Raw genomic sequence first — 15787 nt, 5'->3', positions numbered from 1 at the left:
TGTTTTTTTTCTCTTGATCCCAATCCTTTTTTTAAATGTAAAATTTTTATCCTGTGTTATTTTTATTGGAACATTTTTGATGCATTTTGTTAAGCTTTAGAATTGCTTTTGTGTATGAAATGTGATATAAAAATAAACAGCAAAATTACTTAAGCAAATTAAAAATGTATTTGTTTGAAAAATTTATCTCTATAGGATTTACTATCTGAAGTGGATTGTTAATTTCAAGTCAGTGGAGGGCTAAACTGGAAGGGCCAGGGGAAGTCTGTAGTGGACTTGCTGTACAAGCCCCACAGTGTGGAAGCATATGCAAAAGATCCGGGGTTATTTCATACCAGGAAATCAAACCTTTTTTGATTTTATGCGACACTGAACTGCCTCCATAAGAATGAACGGAGCTTCATCTCCAACAACGTATCGTGTTCTCCTTTAATACATCCATAGTCCAGAGGGAGCTGTGTGAAATCTGACAAATTGCCTTAAGTGATGTCACTTGAGTCAGTGCCTGTTGGGCCTGAAGACTACAAGGGAAAAAGGGTGTGGAGTTAGAAAGACGTAAACTTACCAGATTTCTGTAGCCCTCTCTGCTTGAAGCTAGCAGCTCAATGCTACATTAGCTGCTTAGTGAGAGTAGGAAAAACGTGTCGCACACTCTTCCTTATGAATTAGTTTTTTATTCAGATGATGATGTTTCGGCCTTCTTAAAGCTCAACAGTCATATTAAGACACAGGCATCGCTATTTTATATAGGCCACACCCTAGTTGGTGGTTCTGATGGTGATTATATAATCATGTTCCATCATTAGGGTGAGAAAAAAACAATCAAGAGGCCTTCAGTGAATCAGAAGTTAAAGCCAATCAAATTACTTTAAACAAAATGACTGGAACCAAGTCTCATATCACATAGAGATTTAAATTATGCATATATAGATATATATATATTTGGGTTAAATATCTTTAAAATCTTTTGACAATACATACATTTTGAATAGATTTCTTAAAGATATGCTGTGGTGGTGCATTTCCTGGTATAAAATTGCCCAGATTTCTGCATATGCATCTGCATTGGGTTCTCAGTCAGCTCTAGTCAAGACAGAGACTACAAATATGGTGACTCATAGCTCCAATCAAAAGATAAACATAAAAAAGACATAAAAAATGTCATGTTATGTAATGGTTATTGTTATTATTATTATGTACAGTCACAGTCACAGTATATAGGCTGTAAACAGCATGAACCACTATTTTTATCATAACCTACTGAAATAATTTCCCACTGTCTTTGCTGGATATTTTGCCAATCAATTATTATTCATATTACTGTGTTCTGTCATGGTACATATGACTTGAGTGTAGTTGAGTTAATTACACCAGAAGACATAAAGAAGAACATAATTTGACTCTTTATTTTTTGATGATGAGTGTTGTTAGTCTGAAGGTTTCCTCAGTTTATTTGGGTGTGTATGAGCAAGTATCTTCACAAGGCGTTTCACCACCACTATCAACCACAATATTGTGGAAGTCAGAGCCACAGCATGATGACCCAGTAACAGGAAGGTTTTATTTCCGAACCAGTTTGAAATGGAGGACAACACGCATTGACGATAGTTTTCAACACATCCTGTAATAGAATTTTTTGTTGTAATCGACAGGTTGTGTTGGAAAGCAACCCGAATGTCTGTTAATCTAACACAGTGTGTATTACACACGCGTTTGTTGATTGTGACACATCCTTTGTTTCAGAGCAGTTCATTCTGTCGGCTTTAAGTCTTTCTCAGTGAGAGCGGATTGGTTCAGAGTTGCTGTGTTGATGCAGCTGCTCACCAGTCGGAGTCAAGTCTTTCCTCATGCTGCTGGGAGCCTCTCAGACACCTAAACAAACACACAGAGACAGGTCGCAAATGAAGAGATGCATTATTGTTTAACCATAGAAAACTGTAAAACCCTCCCCTCCCCATGCTCACCCACACAACTACAAAGGACTGCCCCACCAGGACTTATTTCTTATTTATCATTTTTTATCTTATTTGTATTATATACAAAAGTTTCTAGTTACATAGGCAACCACACTGTGAAATTGTATCTAACTGGTCTTTTATACAAAAGTTTTTCTTTTCTCTCTCTCTCTTTTTTATATTTGCATATATATATATATATTTATTTTGTATATACTGCCTCACCCTTAATTCCTGCTGTGCTATGTGCCATTGCAAAGAAATGTCATTTTGATGCAAATCCAAATGACAAATAAAGTCTGTCTAAGTCTAAGTCTAAGTAAGACTAATGCACATAGCGGAACATCAGAGTGTCCTGGGTATCAACACTCACACTGTGCCTGTTCAAAACACACTCACAAAAACAATACCTAGACCAGTGGCACAGCAGAGGGCAAGCCAAGTCTCATGGCTCACCTGTATTCATATCTCTGCAAAGCCTCTATAAGTGTTATCACTCTTGTACATGTACATTTACTTTTATTTACTAATGTAAAATAAAATTTGTATAAAAAATAAAAATATAATATAAAATATTTGTAAAAATATAAAACAAAAAAATCACTCGTGTAATATTTATTAACAAAATAATTTAAGAATTCATTTTGACCTGTAAAATTGCATCAACACACCCCATTTAAACCAGACAGGTTATTCAATTAAAACTGAGGTATAGTAGTGGAATGCATACAAAGTATTGATAGAATAAATTTAAAATAAATTCTTAACTTTTTGTATAGTTACATATTGCAATAATAATGTATGGTTGTCACAAAACCCCACAGCACACCTGGACTTGCCTCACGGTGCACCGTTTGCTGCTGTGGTGCACATATAACCACCACACCAAAATCTGTCAGAGAGCTACAGTTTGATTTTAAGGTGCTTCTTCCAACCAAAACTATTACTTCAAATAATAATAATTTATAGAGAGGCTAGCCTTTGGACTAAAATACATTAAAATAACAATAGTAATAACGTGAGACTGTGAAGGAATGTTCTTTGAGGTCATGTTTCACTTTAAACAGATGAAACTTGAAGCATCAAACCACAAAGTAAGGTACCTGTTTCTCCAGGTGGTCAATGTGCCGCTGGCGTCTGCCAATGAGTCGGTCTCGGGCTGAAACCTCTGCGGTTAGACTGACGAGCCGTCGGGCCTGTTTATCCATGATAACCTGAAACACAACCAGGATACCAGACGATCACCTGCACTGATAAATGTGTGTCTACTACAGCACAGAAACTACAAATAAATAACACACAAAGCAATGTTGTTTTTAAATATTTCATAGTTTTTTAATGCTTTAAGTTTTAGAAAAGCTATGCACTATAATGGCCAAAAGTATGTGGACATCCCTGTGGTTTGCTTCCAACTTTGTAGCGACAATTTGGGTTTCTTGTATACAGCTCAGAGTTCTTATGTGCCTGTGTGTTGTTGTCACCCAGATAAATACCTATCTATTTACTGGTTAAGTTGTTGTTGTTGTTTTCTCACTTTAGTGTTGTTGATATCCAGCTGAGTTTGATCCCCCGAACTCGGACCGGTCAGGCTCCTCAGTCTCTGGAGGATCCGGTTCATCTGGTGCTGCGTGGCTCCCTGCTCCGTCTCCAGATCCTCCAGCCCCTTCTGCAGATCTCTGACCGCCTTCCACAGCCTGTCCCCCCTGGCACTCTGTATCTGCAGGTCCTTCCTCACCTGAAGAACACAACATTATATCACATTATTCAAAGTGATGAATGATATAATGATATTTTTCACAGCAGCTATGAACCCTGATGTTTTCCAACTTTGTCATAAGTTGGCTCGTATATCAATCAGTCTTTGGACTTTTGGAGTCATTGACTTTATTCCTTTTTTTCCAATAAACCATTACATGGAAGTCCCTTTCTCTAGAACAGCTATAAACCAACTATAAACATCTCACTGAAATAAAACCCTTTATTTTGTATCTCTTTTTTTGTTTGTTTCATCGTCTGTGTTTGATGGTGATTTTCCAAACAAACACATTTCAGAGATGATTCAGAGCAGCTTTCAATGAAACATGAGTAACCTCTATAGATCTACGTCATAGTGCAGCCACAAAAATCATGGTGTCATCAATGAATCAATCATTCATATTGCACCTTACAGGTTATGTAAGGTCAGTTCCATAATATAAAACAAAGACTAAATCAATGAAACATGCCATGTTCACCCTTAAATATATCAGCAATTTCATCATGGAAGCATCAACTCTAAAAGAGGCATCTTTGGGGGAATTAGTTATTTTAACTTCCTCAAGGTCCACAGGGGAAGGTTGGGCATCAGAAGCAAAGAGAAAAAGAAGAAAAATGCACAACAAAATTAATGGAGACAAAGTTAACAATTTAAAGAGCTGCATCGATTAATGGATCAACATTAAAATAAATAAATAACCAGCTACTGTTTTGATAATCTATTCATCGTTTTAGTCCTCAATTCCACCTTTTCAAAAACAAGCAATTTTTCACCTTAAGGAAACTGTGATGGGTATTTTTCACAGACACATTGACATTATAAACCAAATAAATAATTGATTAATCAAAAAAATTAATAAATACATGGCAGATTTGATAGTGGAAATGAATGTTAGTTTCAGCCCTACCAACATCCAAAAATTGATAAAATGCTGTGTACCTGTGGGTCAGGAACCGAGATAAAGTTTGGATGTTTTTGTCTGCAGTGGATTTCCTTTGTAAAATGATTCTTGCTCACCTGCCTGTGAGTCCGTGCTGACTGTAAACTTTGCTTACGAAGGCCCTCCAGACTCTTTGTGGCCCCGTCCAGCTCTGCTGCCACCTGGTCTCCCTGCTGCTCCAGCCGCCCGGCGTTCTCCTCCACCCACCGCAGCAGGTGAGCCAGTCCCAGCGAGAGCATCCTCAGCTGGGACACGGGGACCTCACCTGCCTCCTGTGATGTGGAAGCATCACTTGGTGGAGGGGCACAGAGTCCCACTAGCAAAACAGACAACTGCAGCACTCGGCTCGCCCCCATACTCTTACAGGATTTCATCAGGTAGAAACTCTAAATCCCTTTCTGCAGGTCTAGATCCCAAATCTTGAGAGCCCAGAACCAGATCTGATGAAGGCTGCTTAAAAAGGAGTGGTGAAGAGTTGAATCCACATCTGCTGGGCCTCTAGTGTTCTGATGTGTGTCAGATGTTCCCTGAGGAGGTCTGGAGCTTAAGAGTGGTGAAGGATAGAGGGATGAGGAGAGGGAGGAGAGCCATACGGAGACAAGGGGGGAGTTCCCAGACTGACGCTGAACTATAAAATAGGAACATTTAAACCTGAGGTCTAAATATTTTATTCCAAATAATAACCAGAATTGGTCACACGTCACACAGGCACACAAGACATTATATAAAGACTCCTGCATGACCGATCAACAAAATTCTCTGTTGCTGATGAATTCTGATAAAGTGCTTAATTTGAAGTGAAAGCTGCAGGTTTACAGTTGTCACTGTAACACTTTGCTGAACTTTGGACACTTTTCTCCTCATGCAAATGAGCCTGTGTTGGATTTATACATAATAAAGCAAGAGAGACATCTGCTGGCTGTCTGAGGAACTGAAATGAGCTTCTTTCTTGTTCTGAGAGGGGTACTGGATGTACAGTAGTGCATTAATCTGAACATGTTTAATGGCTGGATGTATTACTGGATTATATATTACTTATTTGACATCAGGCAAGACCCCTCTCTCTGTCATATTCGTAACCATACAAGCTGCCATTTTGTGGCCAGTTTTCACTACCAGTGTTTCAGATAAATATCTGTCAGACAGATTGTAACCTGGAGAAAGACCTGTAGAATATGACGTGCACACTTTGGTTCCCAAGAAAACCTATTTTTGGAACCAACTTTTCAGGTTCCAAACCAAAAATTCTAAATACTTCAAAATAAAAGAATGGTGCAAAACTAGGTGCACAAACTGGAACAGAGCTGGTTCCCTGTTAGTGGAAAGGCCTCTCCCTTGCATTGTTTTCAGGCAAAGAAGGCAGCTGTTTTCAAAAAAGAAAAGCTCTGAAAAACCACTGCATGTTACCTGCACAGCACCACACAGCAGACAGACACAGTTGGCGACAAGCTGGTGAACACTGTGGAGCATTTAGTAGCTAAAGAGCCAGATATTTCCCTCAGGAGTTGGTGGAGACCAAAACCAGAGCTAAAAGAGAGTGAATATTGGCCACACCAAATGAATGCTATATTGCTCTGTGTCTGCTGAATGTATAAATAGACAACTGTTTGCTAACAAGTTTTCCATGTCAACTTAGTAAGGTGATAATGTGTCATTGTTATGTTTAAGATTGACTTAATGAAAACTGGAATAAAATGTCCATTATCATCAACTGAAATTATATGAAGTTGATTAAATAAAACTTCCGATCTCAGGAAAACAAAAAAAGCTGGCAAATAAACACCAGTACACTTCCCCACCCGTATAGGCTCCATCTTCTACAGTCCACGGAAGGACACATAAATTAGAGAATATGCAGTTTATCCCGCTTTAGCTGCTATGTTCCATTTTCTTCAATGACTTGCTTACTTTGCCTGCAGTTTGCTTCTGCACATGAGGTTGATGACCATACACTAAATGTGCCATAAAGCCAAACCTATTAACTAAAATAGGCTGAAAATCTCAGCTGCAGAGTTGGTGATAGTTCTCTGTGGGGTTCAGAAGGCCTTTTTACATTACCCAGAGTCATTTGCTATAATGCTCATATAAAATATTATCAAAGATTTCTGATTTTGGGAACATTTTCTAATAATCTGCCCCCACAATTCAGGTTTTTATTCCCTTACGTTGGAAGTAAGCTTATTCAAACTATTGTACTATGTAGAACTATTTTTTTGTACAGTATTTATAGTTACCAGAATTTTTTTAAATCAAATAATCAAAAGCTTTGTTAAACTGAATTGGATTGAGACAAAACAAGACTTCCTACACTCAGACTCAGACTCAGGCTGAAAGAGCTGCTTTGTGCCAACGAGGGACAGACCAACAAACTGTTCTTTGAATTGTTTTGGAGTGGGGGAAGGCCTAATGCACAAACAACACTATGTCAACTCATAAAGCCTGATTTATAAAGGAGAGAAAGGCGTCAGTCTCAGCCCACTCCTTCCTCCTGGCATTCAGGATACACAGGAAAGCTGCAGGGAGGCACTGTCACTCGGCCACTGCATGAGAGAGGCTGCGGAAAACAGGATACAGTAAGTCAATATGCTTTCATAATTTTAGGAGACATTTGAATAATTTCTGATATGGATTAAAGGAGTAAATGATTTGGTATAAAAAAGATGCAACAGCAAATATTTAAAGGTACTAAAGTCATCGTTAGATGAAAACCTTATATACTTACTTTCTATATATATATATATATATATACTTTGCATTGTTTTCTGTGTATCCAGTGTAATAGTTTTAAACCAAAGCATCATAAAAATGTCTTCATTTCTTGATCTGCTTGTAATCTTTAAATTTAGATATAAGACTAAACCTAAAACTCCTCAATGAATTAATGAATTAAAGAAAAAATGCTTGTGCTCTTGGAGAAAAAAAAAAAAAAAAACAAATCCCAAAAAATGATGAGCTGGAGCAATGTGGTGGTTATGATAAAATGCTTTTAGGTGCATGGCTTGCAATACAGTTCAGCCATGCCTTCATCAGCACAAGATTTTACAGTTTTATCTCTTATCTTAAGAACAATTTGTGCTTATTGGTTGTATTTCCAAGAGTTAGATGAGATTATACAACTTTGATGTTTGTGAGTGAGGTATGTTGCTGGAGCTAGCAGCCAATTAGCCTAGCTTAGCATAAAGACTAGAAGCAACTGGCAAACAACTAGCTGTCCGATGAGAAAAAATCATACCCACCAACAAAAGCTAAATCTAAAGCTCACTAATTAACATGCTGAATCAGTACACAAAAATAAATGTAAAAAATGATCATTTAGGGTTTTAGGGGGAGTTGCGTGCTGTAGCTATTTGCTGGTGCTATAGGCTAGCTGGTACCCCCTGCTATTGGTCTAGAACAAGCTAGGCTAATTGCCTAGTACTAGGTTTGCCAACATTTACCATTTTTACCTACTTGAAAAACACGTTGAAGTAAAAATGAAATCAAGAAAATGTAATCTCGGAGGCACAACCACAGCTATGCATGCTAAGACTGTGTTGACAAGACGCTAGCCAGGAGAACCAACTCTGCTAGCATCACAGAGTCTGTTTTGGCTCCAAAATCTCAAGAAATGTTGCTGTGTGATTTGGTAGAGGCATGCTTTTTTCTCATTAGCGGAACATGAGCATACTTTTCACCAACTCTTGGGATCTGGAACGGGCTGCTAGACTTTTACAAATAGGAAAACAAAACAAGTGAAGCTATTGCAGGATGAATACTGCATATTCTGAACAACAATGGTCTGGGTCTGGACAACGTTGCTGCGTATTTGGCAGATAACAAGAATTTTTGGAAAGCATCATTCGTGTTACTGGAAACTAAAGCAGGCAAACACAGGACTGATACAGTGTCACATTGTTCACAACTCCCTTTAAAACAGAATGAAAGGCTTGAGTTTTAATGTTGAATTGCATATGATGAAAACCTACAGTGAATTTTCATCATTGACCAAGGATGTAGCAATAGTTTGATTATCTGGAAACGGCATCAAGAAGTGTTGTGGCATGTTGTCATAAGTTGGTTGTCAATTACGTTTGCTTGTTGTTTAGCGCTTTATTTGATACTGCTTTGTTTTTAGAGGTGTGGACATCTTGTGTGTTATCCATATATTGCCTACATCCATGTATATCCATGTATCCTGATGTCTAAATATATACTAAATATATTAATTTGTGTGTGTGTGAGTGTACCTTAGCTGCGTTTTGAACACTAACAGAGTGAGATGGAGCACAGAGCGGTGAGGCCGGCACACAGGCATACGTGCTGATCAAAGCTCTGTCACATGATCTCGTGGCGCCCCCAGGGGCTGCTGGTGTCCTGCGTTCAGGTTGGAGTCTTCAGTGCTGGTGGAGAAAGAGGAACAAAAAGGAAGAGGAGTTTTGTTTGAACATGGGTGTTTGAATCCAAATTGCTATACAAAGTCATTGTCATTTGTACTCTCATTCAGGCACATAAATGGAGTGGTGTCAGCTACAATCAACCAATCATTTCCAACAAACCTAGAGACACATATTTAAATAGGAGTGTGAAAAAGTTGTTCCTGTTCTTTGTGTTAAATAATTAATTTCACTCCAGTGTTTCACTTAATCTACAGTATTAATTTATCAGCACATTGAGCTGAGCAAATGTAGACACCGGCAGAAAATGTGTTATTGGTGGCATGTGCTGTGGGAATCCAGGAATTTAAACCTGTTCTTCCACCACAGTGCTCTAATACAATCCTTCAGGTCTCCACCTTTCATAAAGGCCCCACCAAGTCAAGCATGATTTGACTTTGACTTTGAGGTCAGAGGTAGGGTGGCTAAACAGCTGGCGGGGCCAGGTCACATGCCACGATCACGCTTGGTATGTCATGCCTCTGTGGATCAAACATGTAAAAACTGAAACCCCAGCAAGCAGGATCGAGTGTGTTATTGTAGTGTGATTCCCATTAAGTAAGCTCCAGCAGTCACACGCACCGGCATACAGCAGGATGGTGTGGTTGCACTTTAGCTTGAGCACGTCGTGTTCACTTTTAGCTTGAAGCGCGTTATCGTCTTCATACTCTGAAGACGATATCTCGTGGGGATTGAGTAAGAGCTAAGAATTTATTATGAAAATTATTTATGTGACATGAGAAACTGGGATGAGTGACAGGTTTAAGAGGCAGCTGTGGAGCTGTGCAGCCATGAACCATAAATCATTGCTAATTGGCTGAGGAGAGCACTTATTCACTGCCGGCACCGTATTTTAAATAAGTTTTACATCCAAGACAAAAACAGCCCAACAACAATTTAAAGGTTAGCCTGCTGAGCTGATTATATAAAATGTCTGATATTTAGCTTCAGGCTCAAACAGATAAACCTCAGATTTCACTATCAGTCCTGCAGGATCATGTCTTCACATGCAACCTACACTACACCTGCCAACACTATGCATTGGGTTCTCTATATTAGTCTCTGTATGTGATTAATATGAGGTGCGTGCATCATCACTATATGGAATATAAATAAGGCGTGGGACAAACTGTAAAAGACCATAGTTAATTGAACCATAAATCTTCACTGATTGGCTGTGGAGATAATTTATTCACTGCTGGCTAGATCCCAACAAACCAAATGTGGGACAAAGATGTTTGTGTGGGACAATGTGGGACATGTTACCAATGCTGTGAGGTAGTCTAAAATTTGATATAATGTCTATCTAGCTCAAAAAATAAACATTTCAATTCTGCATCTTAGCTCGTAACATCTCTAAGCTTTGCCCTCTGTTTGATCCAGTCTGTGCAGTCCCACGGAAAGTGTGACACCAGGTCACCATGTTTAAAAGAGACTAAAAGAGCCCAACAACAATCTGAGTGTTAGCCAGCTGATGGTGTAAAATGTCTGATATTTAGCAGGCTCAAACTGATAATTATGATTAATCACCAACTCCTGAGAAAATGGCTCCACTATGGTCACCAGCTGGTCGCTAACGTGTTTAGTATTGGGCAAGTAGCCTACAGTCAGAGCTTTTTTACTTGAAACAGCTGGTTGCTGCATCTTGAAACAACGCTAATGATAGTGCTAAAACTGAACCAAAACAGCTACGTTCTCATTAGCGCTCTCATTAGCCTTAAGGTGTATTGGACTAACATTTATCACCGGTCCAGCAAAGCACTAGCATGTTAGCATTGTCTCTTTGAGCCTGTTAGCATGCTGATGTTACCATTTATGGCTGTATTTATGGCTCATGCTCATAGAATAAATCATCACTTATTCCCTCATATAGACGCAGCTCTTCCTGTAGTTCCTGCTTCAAATCTGCAGTGCGTATATTCAAGTTTTTGAAGAAGATGTCAGTATCCAGAACGTATAGCCCAAACCAAACACAGGCACTAGAGCCGTAGAGCCTACAGCCGTATGCGTAGTATGTTTTGCTGCCACCGTAGTTTCTCCTTTGTGTTTGGTGAGTGAGCTGCAATCTGCAGCTGCACCGCTAGACGCCACTAAATCCTACACACTGGACCTTTAAGTAACCTGGATTTGTATGGAAGTGCCCTCATAGGACAGTTATTGACAAATTTTCTTCTTTCTCATCAATTTCTTCTTCTCCTAACCCTCGGGGTGCAGCCTGGGGTAACCTCCTAACGGGGACATGTGTTGCCACAAGCAAATTTTTACGTCTCATTAGACGGTTTAGGTATTGCTCCCTTGCACCGTTGAGGCCACCTGTGGGACCAATAAAAGGCTGTGATGGGAGCCAGAACCTCGCTGACAGGTCACACCGTGTCTATTACTGCAGGAAACACAAATGGATCTGGAAGACTCTGGAAGTATTGCTGGTGTGTGGCAGCAGTATCATTTGACATAAAAATGCACATTGTTCTGTTTGTCATTACCTGAACAGCCCTTCACTTCCAGAGCAGTTTGGCCCAGCTCAGCCCAGACCCCGGCCATATATTTACTCAGTATTCTTTTAATGGAAAATCAGCCACTAACACTCTGAGTCCTATGTTTCCCCAACATAAGAAGAATACTGTAACTGCAACCCCAACACTTACCTATCATAAATTCAGTGCCTGGCTCTATTCAGGGAGCAGTGCTTGTGTACGAAAGGTTTAGGGACTTTAATTAAAAACAAAGGTTTGCGCAGTGGAGCTAACCACACTTAACACACTTGTGTCTAGTTTTACGGCTTTACAAGTTTTCTCTCTGATAAATGTAGTGAATTTAATCTAATTGTCATAAAGTTCCATGACTTTGTTCACACAGAGCATCTGAACACACAAAAAGCATTTTGATAATGTTCATTCAATTCTGGGTGTTTTTCAACACATGTGGTGGTCATTATAAATAAATGGCTGAGATTACAATTAGTGTATAAAATTGAGTTCAGGCACATGGCCATTCATCAGATGGACACACTTCCTCTCCCAGACCCCACATGCTTCTTTCCCCAGCCGGAACCAGATCTCACAAACAATCACAACATTGTTTCAATAATAAATAGAACTTTTCTCCAAGCAGATCTATAAAGCTTTTTTGAGGCCTCGCTCACAATTCACTGTGTCAGCACAATGACTAAACAATACTGAATATATGTCATGCTCTTCATAACATCATTGATCATGATACTGTGAGGTGGACAGAGGCCAGGAAACTGACATTAGAGGACGAAATGTCGGAAGACACATACGACAACCACCATTGATTGTGATGAATTTTTGTGTTTCTGTTTTTGTTGTTGCAATAATGTTAATGTTTTTTTTTTATGTGCTTAGCATTCATTTTGCAGTATGGTGACATTTTCATGTGTACTTGTGTCCTTTTTGCACTAATAAAATCATGCTGTTCAGTTTTGACTTGGAACAAATGTCCTTGCTAAACTTTGACACAAAGTAGTGTTTTATAAATATGTTTCACCTTAGTATTTGCAATAGTATAAAATATTCCATACATTATGCTTTTTTTTATTTACTCAAAAATGAGTTGTATGAGCTCGGGTCAGTGAGGCCTACAGGCCATAAATAGCAAATAGACAAAAAGATCAAAGACAGCACTAGGTATGATTATAGCTTTATAATCAGGTATAATCCTGTGTTTATCTGAAAGTTATAGCAAATAGAGGAAAGTAGGAAACACACCTATCAAAATACTACAAAGGTTGGATGAAACTATGAGATCCCTGAGATGTAATTAGTGTCAGTCTGCTACATAGTGCATGCATACAAATGTGATCGCAAGAAAGCGGAGGTAAAATGAACACTGTGATTGTGGCTCCAAACAGAACTATTAGGAAGAGAAGTGTGGAGCCTTTTTCCACTCATTAGCTCTGGATCTTCAACCAGTTCTGTTCAGGATACAGTAAAAGTCAGCAATCCTCTTATTAGGAATAAACCTGCCTCCTGTGTGAACTAGCTGAATAGGGTCGGCCCATTTTCATGCCTAAATATAGCATATTATACCTGTAATACGGGGAATGCTTTTAAAGCATGATACAGCCTGATTACATACGATACATCTAACACTGTGTTAAAACCTACATCATACGTATCTATAGCAACACCCCTGTTAACCCTGTGTTGATTTGAAATCCAGTTTCAGTTGCATACAAGCTACAAACTTTTAATGTCTAAGCATTTATCTGAGGAAAAAAGGGTTCTCTCGTTTCATCCAGTCACTGACTGTTTAAACCCGTGTCCCAGAATGCCCTCACACCTGCCATGAGACTTGCCCACCCAGCAGAGCGAGGGGGTGATTATCGTTAGTTACTATCAGAGGAGCACGCTGTCATTTTTATTTCAGAGCCCGACTTCCTCGGGCCTCTCTGGAGTTCCTGATATAGGCGTAGCAGTTAATGAGGGAAATACCCAAAGTTAAACCGAGCATGGGAGCCTGAGAGGGGGAGAGTGGGGGGAGGGAGCACCGGGGAGACTGGAACGTGAGAGAAAAAGTAGCAGGAGAAGGGAGAGAGATGAGGACAGAGCAGTGTGTTTTTCCTGGAGGACGGAGTGGTGTCTCTGCTGTGGCTGTGTGGGTCTCTGGCATGATGATTTGGGACAGAAAATAAAAATCACATTGCCAGGGATTACTACACTGCTACGGTGTCTGCTACTGCTGCTTCCGGAGCTGGAGGAGGATACCTGTTTGTTTTTTTTATGACAGTGTCAGACTTTCTTTTGCTCTGTTTTTACACATTTCTAAGAAAGGAGTTCTTCAAGCTGCCAGTCTGTGGATTTCTCTGAAAGAACAACTCTTTTGAGGCAAGATCAGCCGATTGGTGTGTTTGCGTCGCGTTGTATCTGCTGTTTCTGATCAGGTGCAGAGCTTAGTCGACTGCTGAACAGGGAGTCTTAGCAATTTGTTCACAGTGGCTAAGTTCTTCACTTGTACAGACTTTATGGGGAGGTATGGCTGACTGAAGATCTACATAGTCCTGTCAAAAAAGATACAGCATATTTCAAATGATTTTAAAGGGTCAAAATCAGACTGTAGTCAAACTGTAAAAGTCTTTTAGCATACAGAAATCTAAAACCAATTTGTTTGCGCTCTTGTTGTCATCGAAGGATAAGGCTGGCGACAATCTATAGTTTTTTTATTGACAACAATTGAAAACGACCAAATATCTGATATATCTCATTCCTGTGTGCCATAGAGCTCCACTGTTGTCAAAAACTATTAAAAACACATCAATGAGTCACGCTGATGTTCCTTCATTACCATCAACACACAGTTGTAGTTTAGTTTGAGTCGCACACACACCGTCCTGCTGCCGGAAATACTCACTAGAGCACTAAATATGTCCTTATCCACAGCTGAAAATAGTCCTCGAGATACGCACTGTTTCCTCCTGTTTGAGTAATGTTTGCTAAAAACTGCAGTGCCCAGCTATGTTAGCACATTACTGAGCTGTTTTTTTTAGATTAAACTATATATTTGTGAGGTATTTGTGAAGCTTGAGCACTGAGAACCACGACATGGAAGGAAAGTATACAATTATTAAAAGAACTACCAGCATGCCTCAGTTTCAAGTTTAACAGACGAAAAGTTGAACAAACTGGAAATAAAGACCAAGCCAGCGTATTGACAATTCCATTATGAATATTTCTTGTATGATAAGTATTGTAATAATAGTCACTTTTATGTAATTATTGTCAAATAACATCCAGTATAATATTAATTGAAATGAACACATCTGGACCACAATGGATTGGTGTGCAACACATTTGTGTTCGCGCAATGAGAACTTTTGGACACTTTGTCGTTACATCTAATAAGATCCACATCTTCTCTGTCCTCGGTCTGCCTATGTCGGCCGCATGCAGCATTTTTTTCTCTTGGAGAATTAGAGAATTTGCACATACAGGTTCATCAGATGTTTATCAGAGGTTTTGTAACTTCTCTGCCTTTGTTCTGCAGAATGACTGACAGTTTGACACACTGCCAGCTCAACTCATCCCTGAGAAATTAAATTAAGTTTCCCTATAACAAAAAGAAGATTATACTCAGTGGCAAACTGTGTTTACTTTTCCTTAGGACTGATGTTATCAGATAAGATAATATCATATTATAAAATAAAGTTCATTAGGAAATATAAAGACTCTTTGGGCTGCCTGCAAGTAATTACAACATGGGAAATGTGTTTTGCATGGAAATCAAATTCCTGCCATGTTTCGTTTAATGTGCAGAATTTGACACTTCTCTCATCGGCTTTGAATGGACCCACCAGAGGGCCACACGTGGAGTCTCTTGACCTTACTCAGAGGAAACATCTGGCGTCCCTCTTGTGCCTTCTGAGCTGAAAGCAGTTCGATCAAACACACTGGCTCAGTTCAGCAGGAACAGGAGTCTAGTCAACACACAACACTGTGTCACCAATACCCAGTGGAGGATCTGTGGTGAAATCTTAAGGAGTTCTCATTGACTCGGATACAACCATTATATTAAATCAATGTATTTTTCTTCTTGCTCCTGTAGTGTGCTGTGTGAATGCTGTATGTGCAGAGTTTGACTCTACAAGGATGTTTTCCCATTCATCTGCTGAAAGTGGAAAGTTTCTCTGTGCTCATTCAAAATCAGATTTTAAGGGATTTGGAAGTTAATCCTGGTCCAGTATGCAACTTGTACAGTGATGTAGAAA

At 39.3% G+C, this 15787-nt stretch overlaps 1 protein-coding gene across 1 annotated transcript; it reads right to left on the bottom strand.

Annotated features, from left to right (window-relative positions):
* Positions 1-1251: 1251 nt before the first annotated feature.
* LOC118332745 lies at positions 1252-5355 on the bottom strand. The gene is made up of 4 exons (XM_035668158.1): positions 4729-5355; positions 3490-3690; positions 3059-3169; positions 1252-1872 (listed from the first exon to the last, which is right to left on the bottom strand). Exons 1-4 carry the CDS (start codon positions 5023-5025, stop codon positions 1846-1848), a joined length of 636 nt encoding a protein of 211 aa, XP_035524051.1. The 5' UTR covers positions 5026-5355; the 3' UTR covers positions 1252-1845.
* Positions 5356-15787: the final 10432 nt, after the last annotated feature.

Source organism: Morone saxatilis, unplaced genomic scaffold (genome assembly GCF_004916995.1).
Source record: "Morone saxatilis isolate NCDOM2014 unplaced genomic scaffold, NCSU_SB_2.0 Contig21, whole genome shotgun sequence".
Classification (NCBI taxonomy): domain Eukaryota; kingdom Metazoa; phylum Chordata; class Actinopteri; family Moronidae; genus Morone; species Morone saxatilis.
The sequence above is the reverse complement of the archived record's forward strand: the minus strand, read 5'-3'. Positions and strand labels throughout refer to the sequence as shown.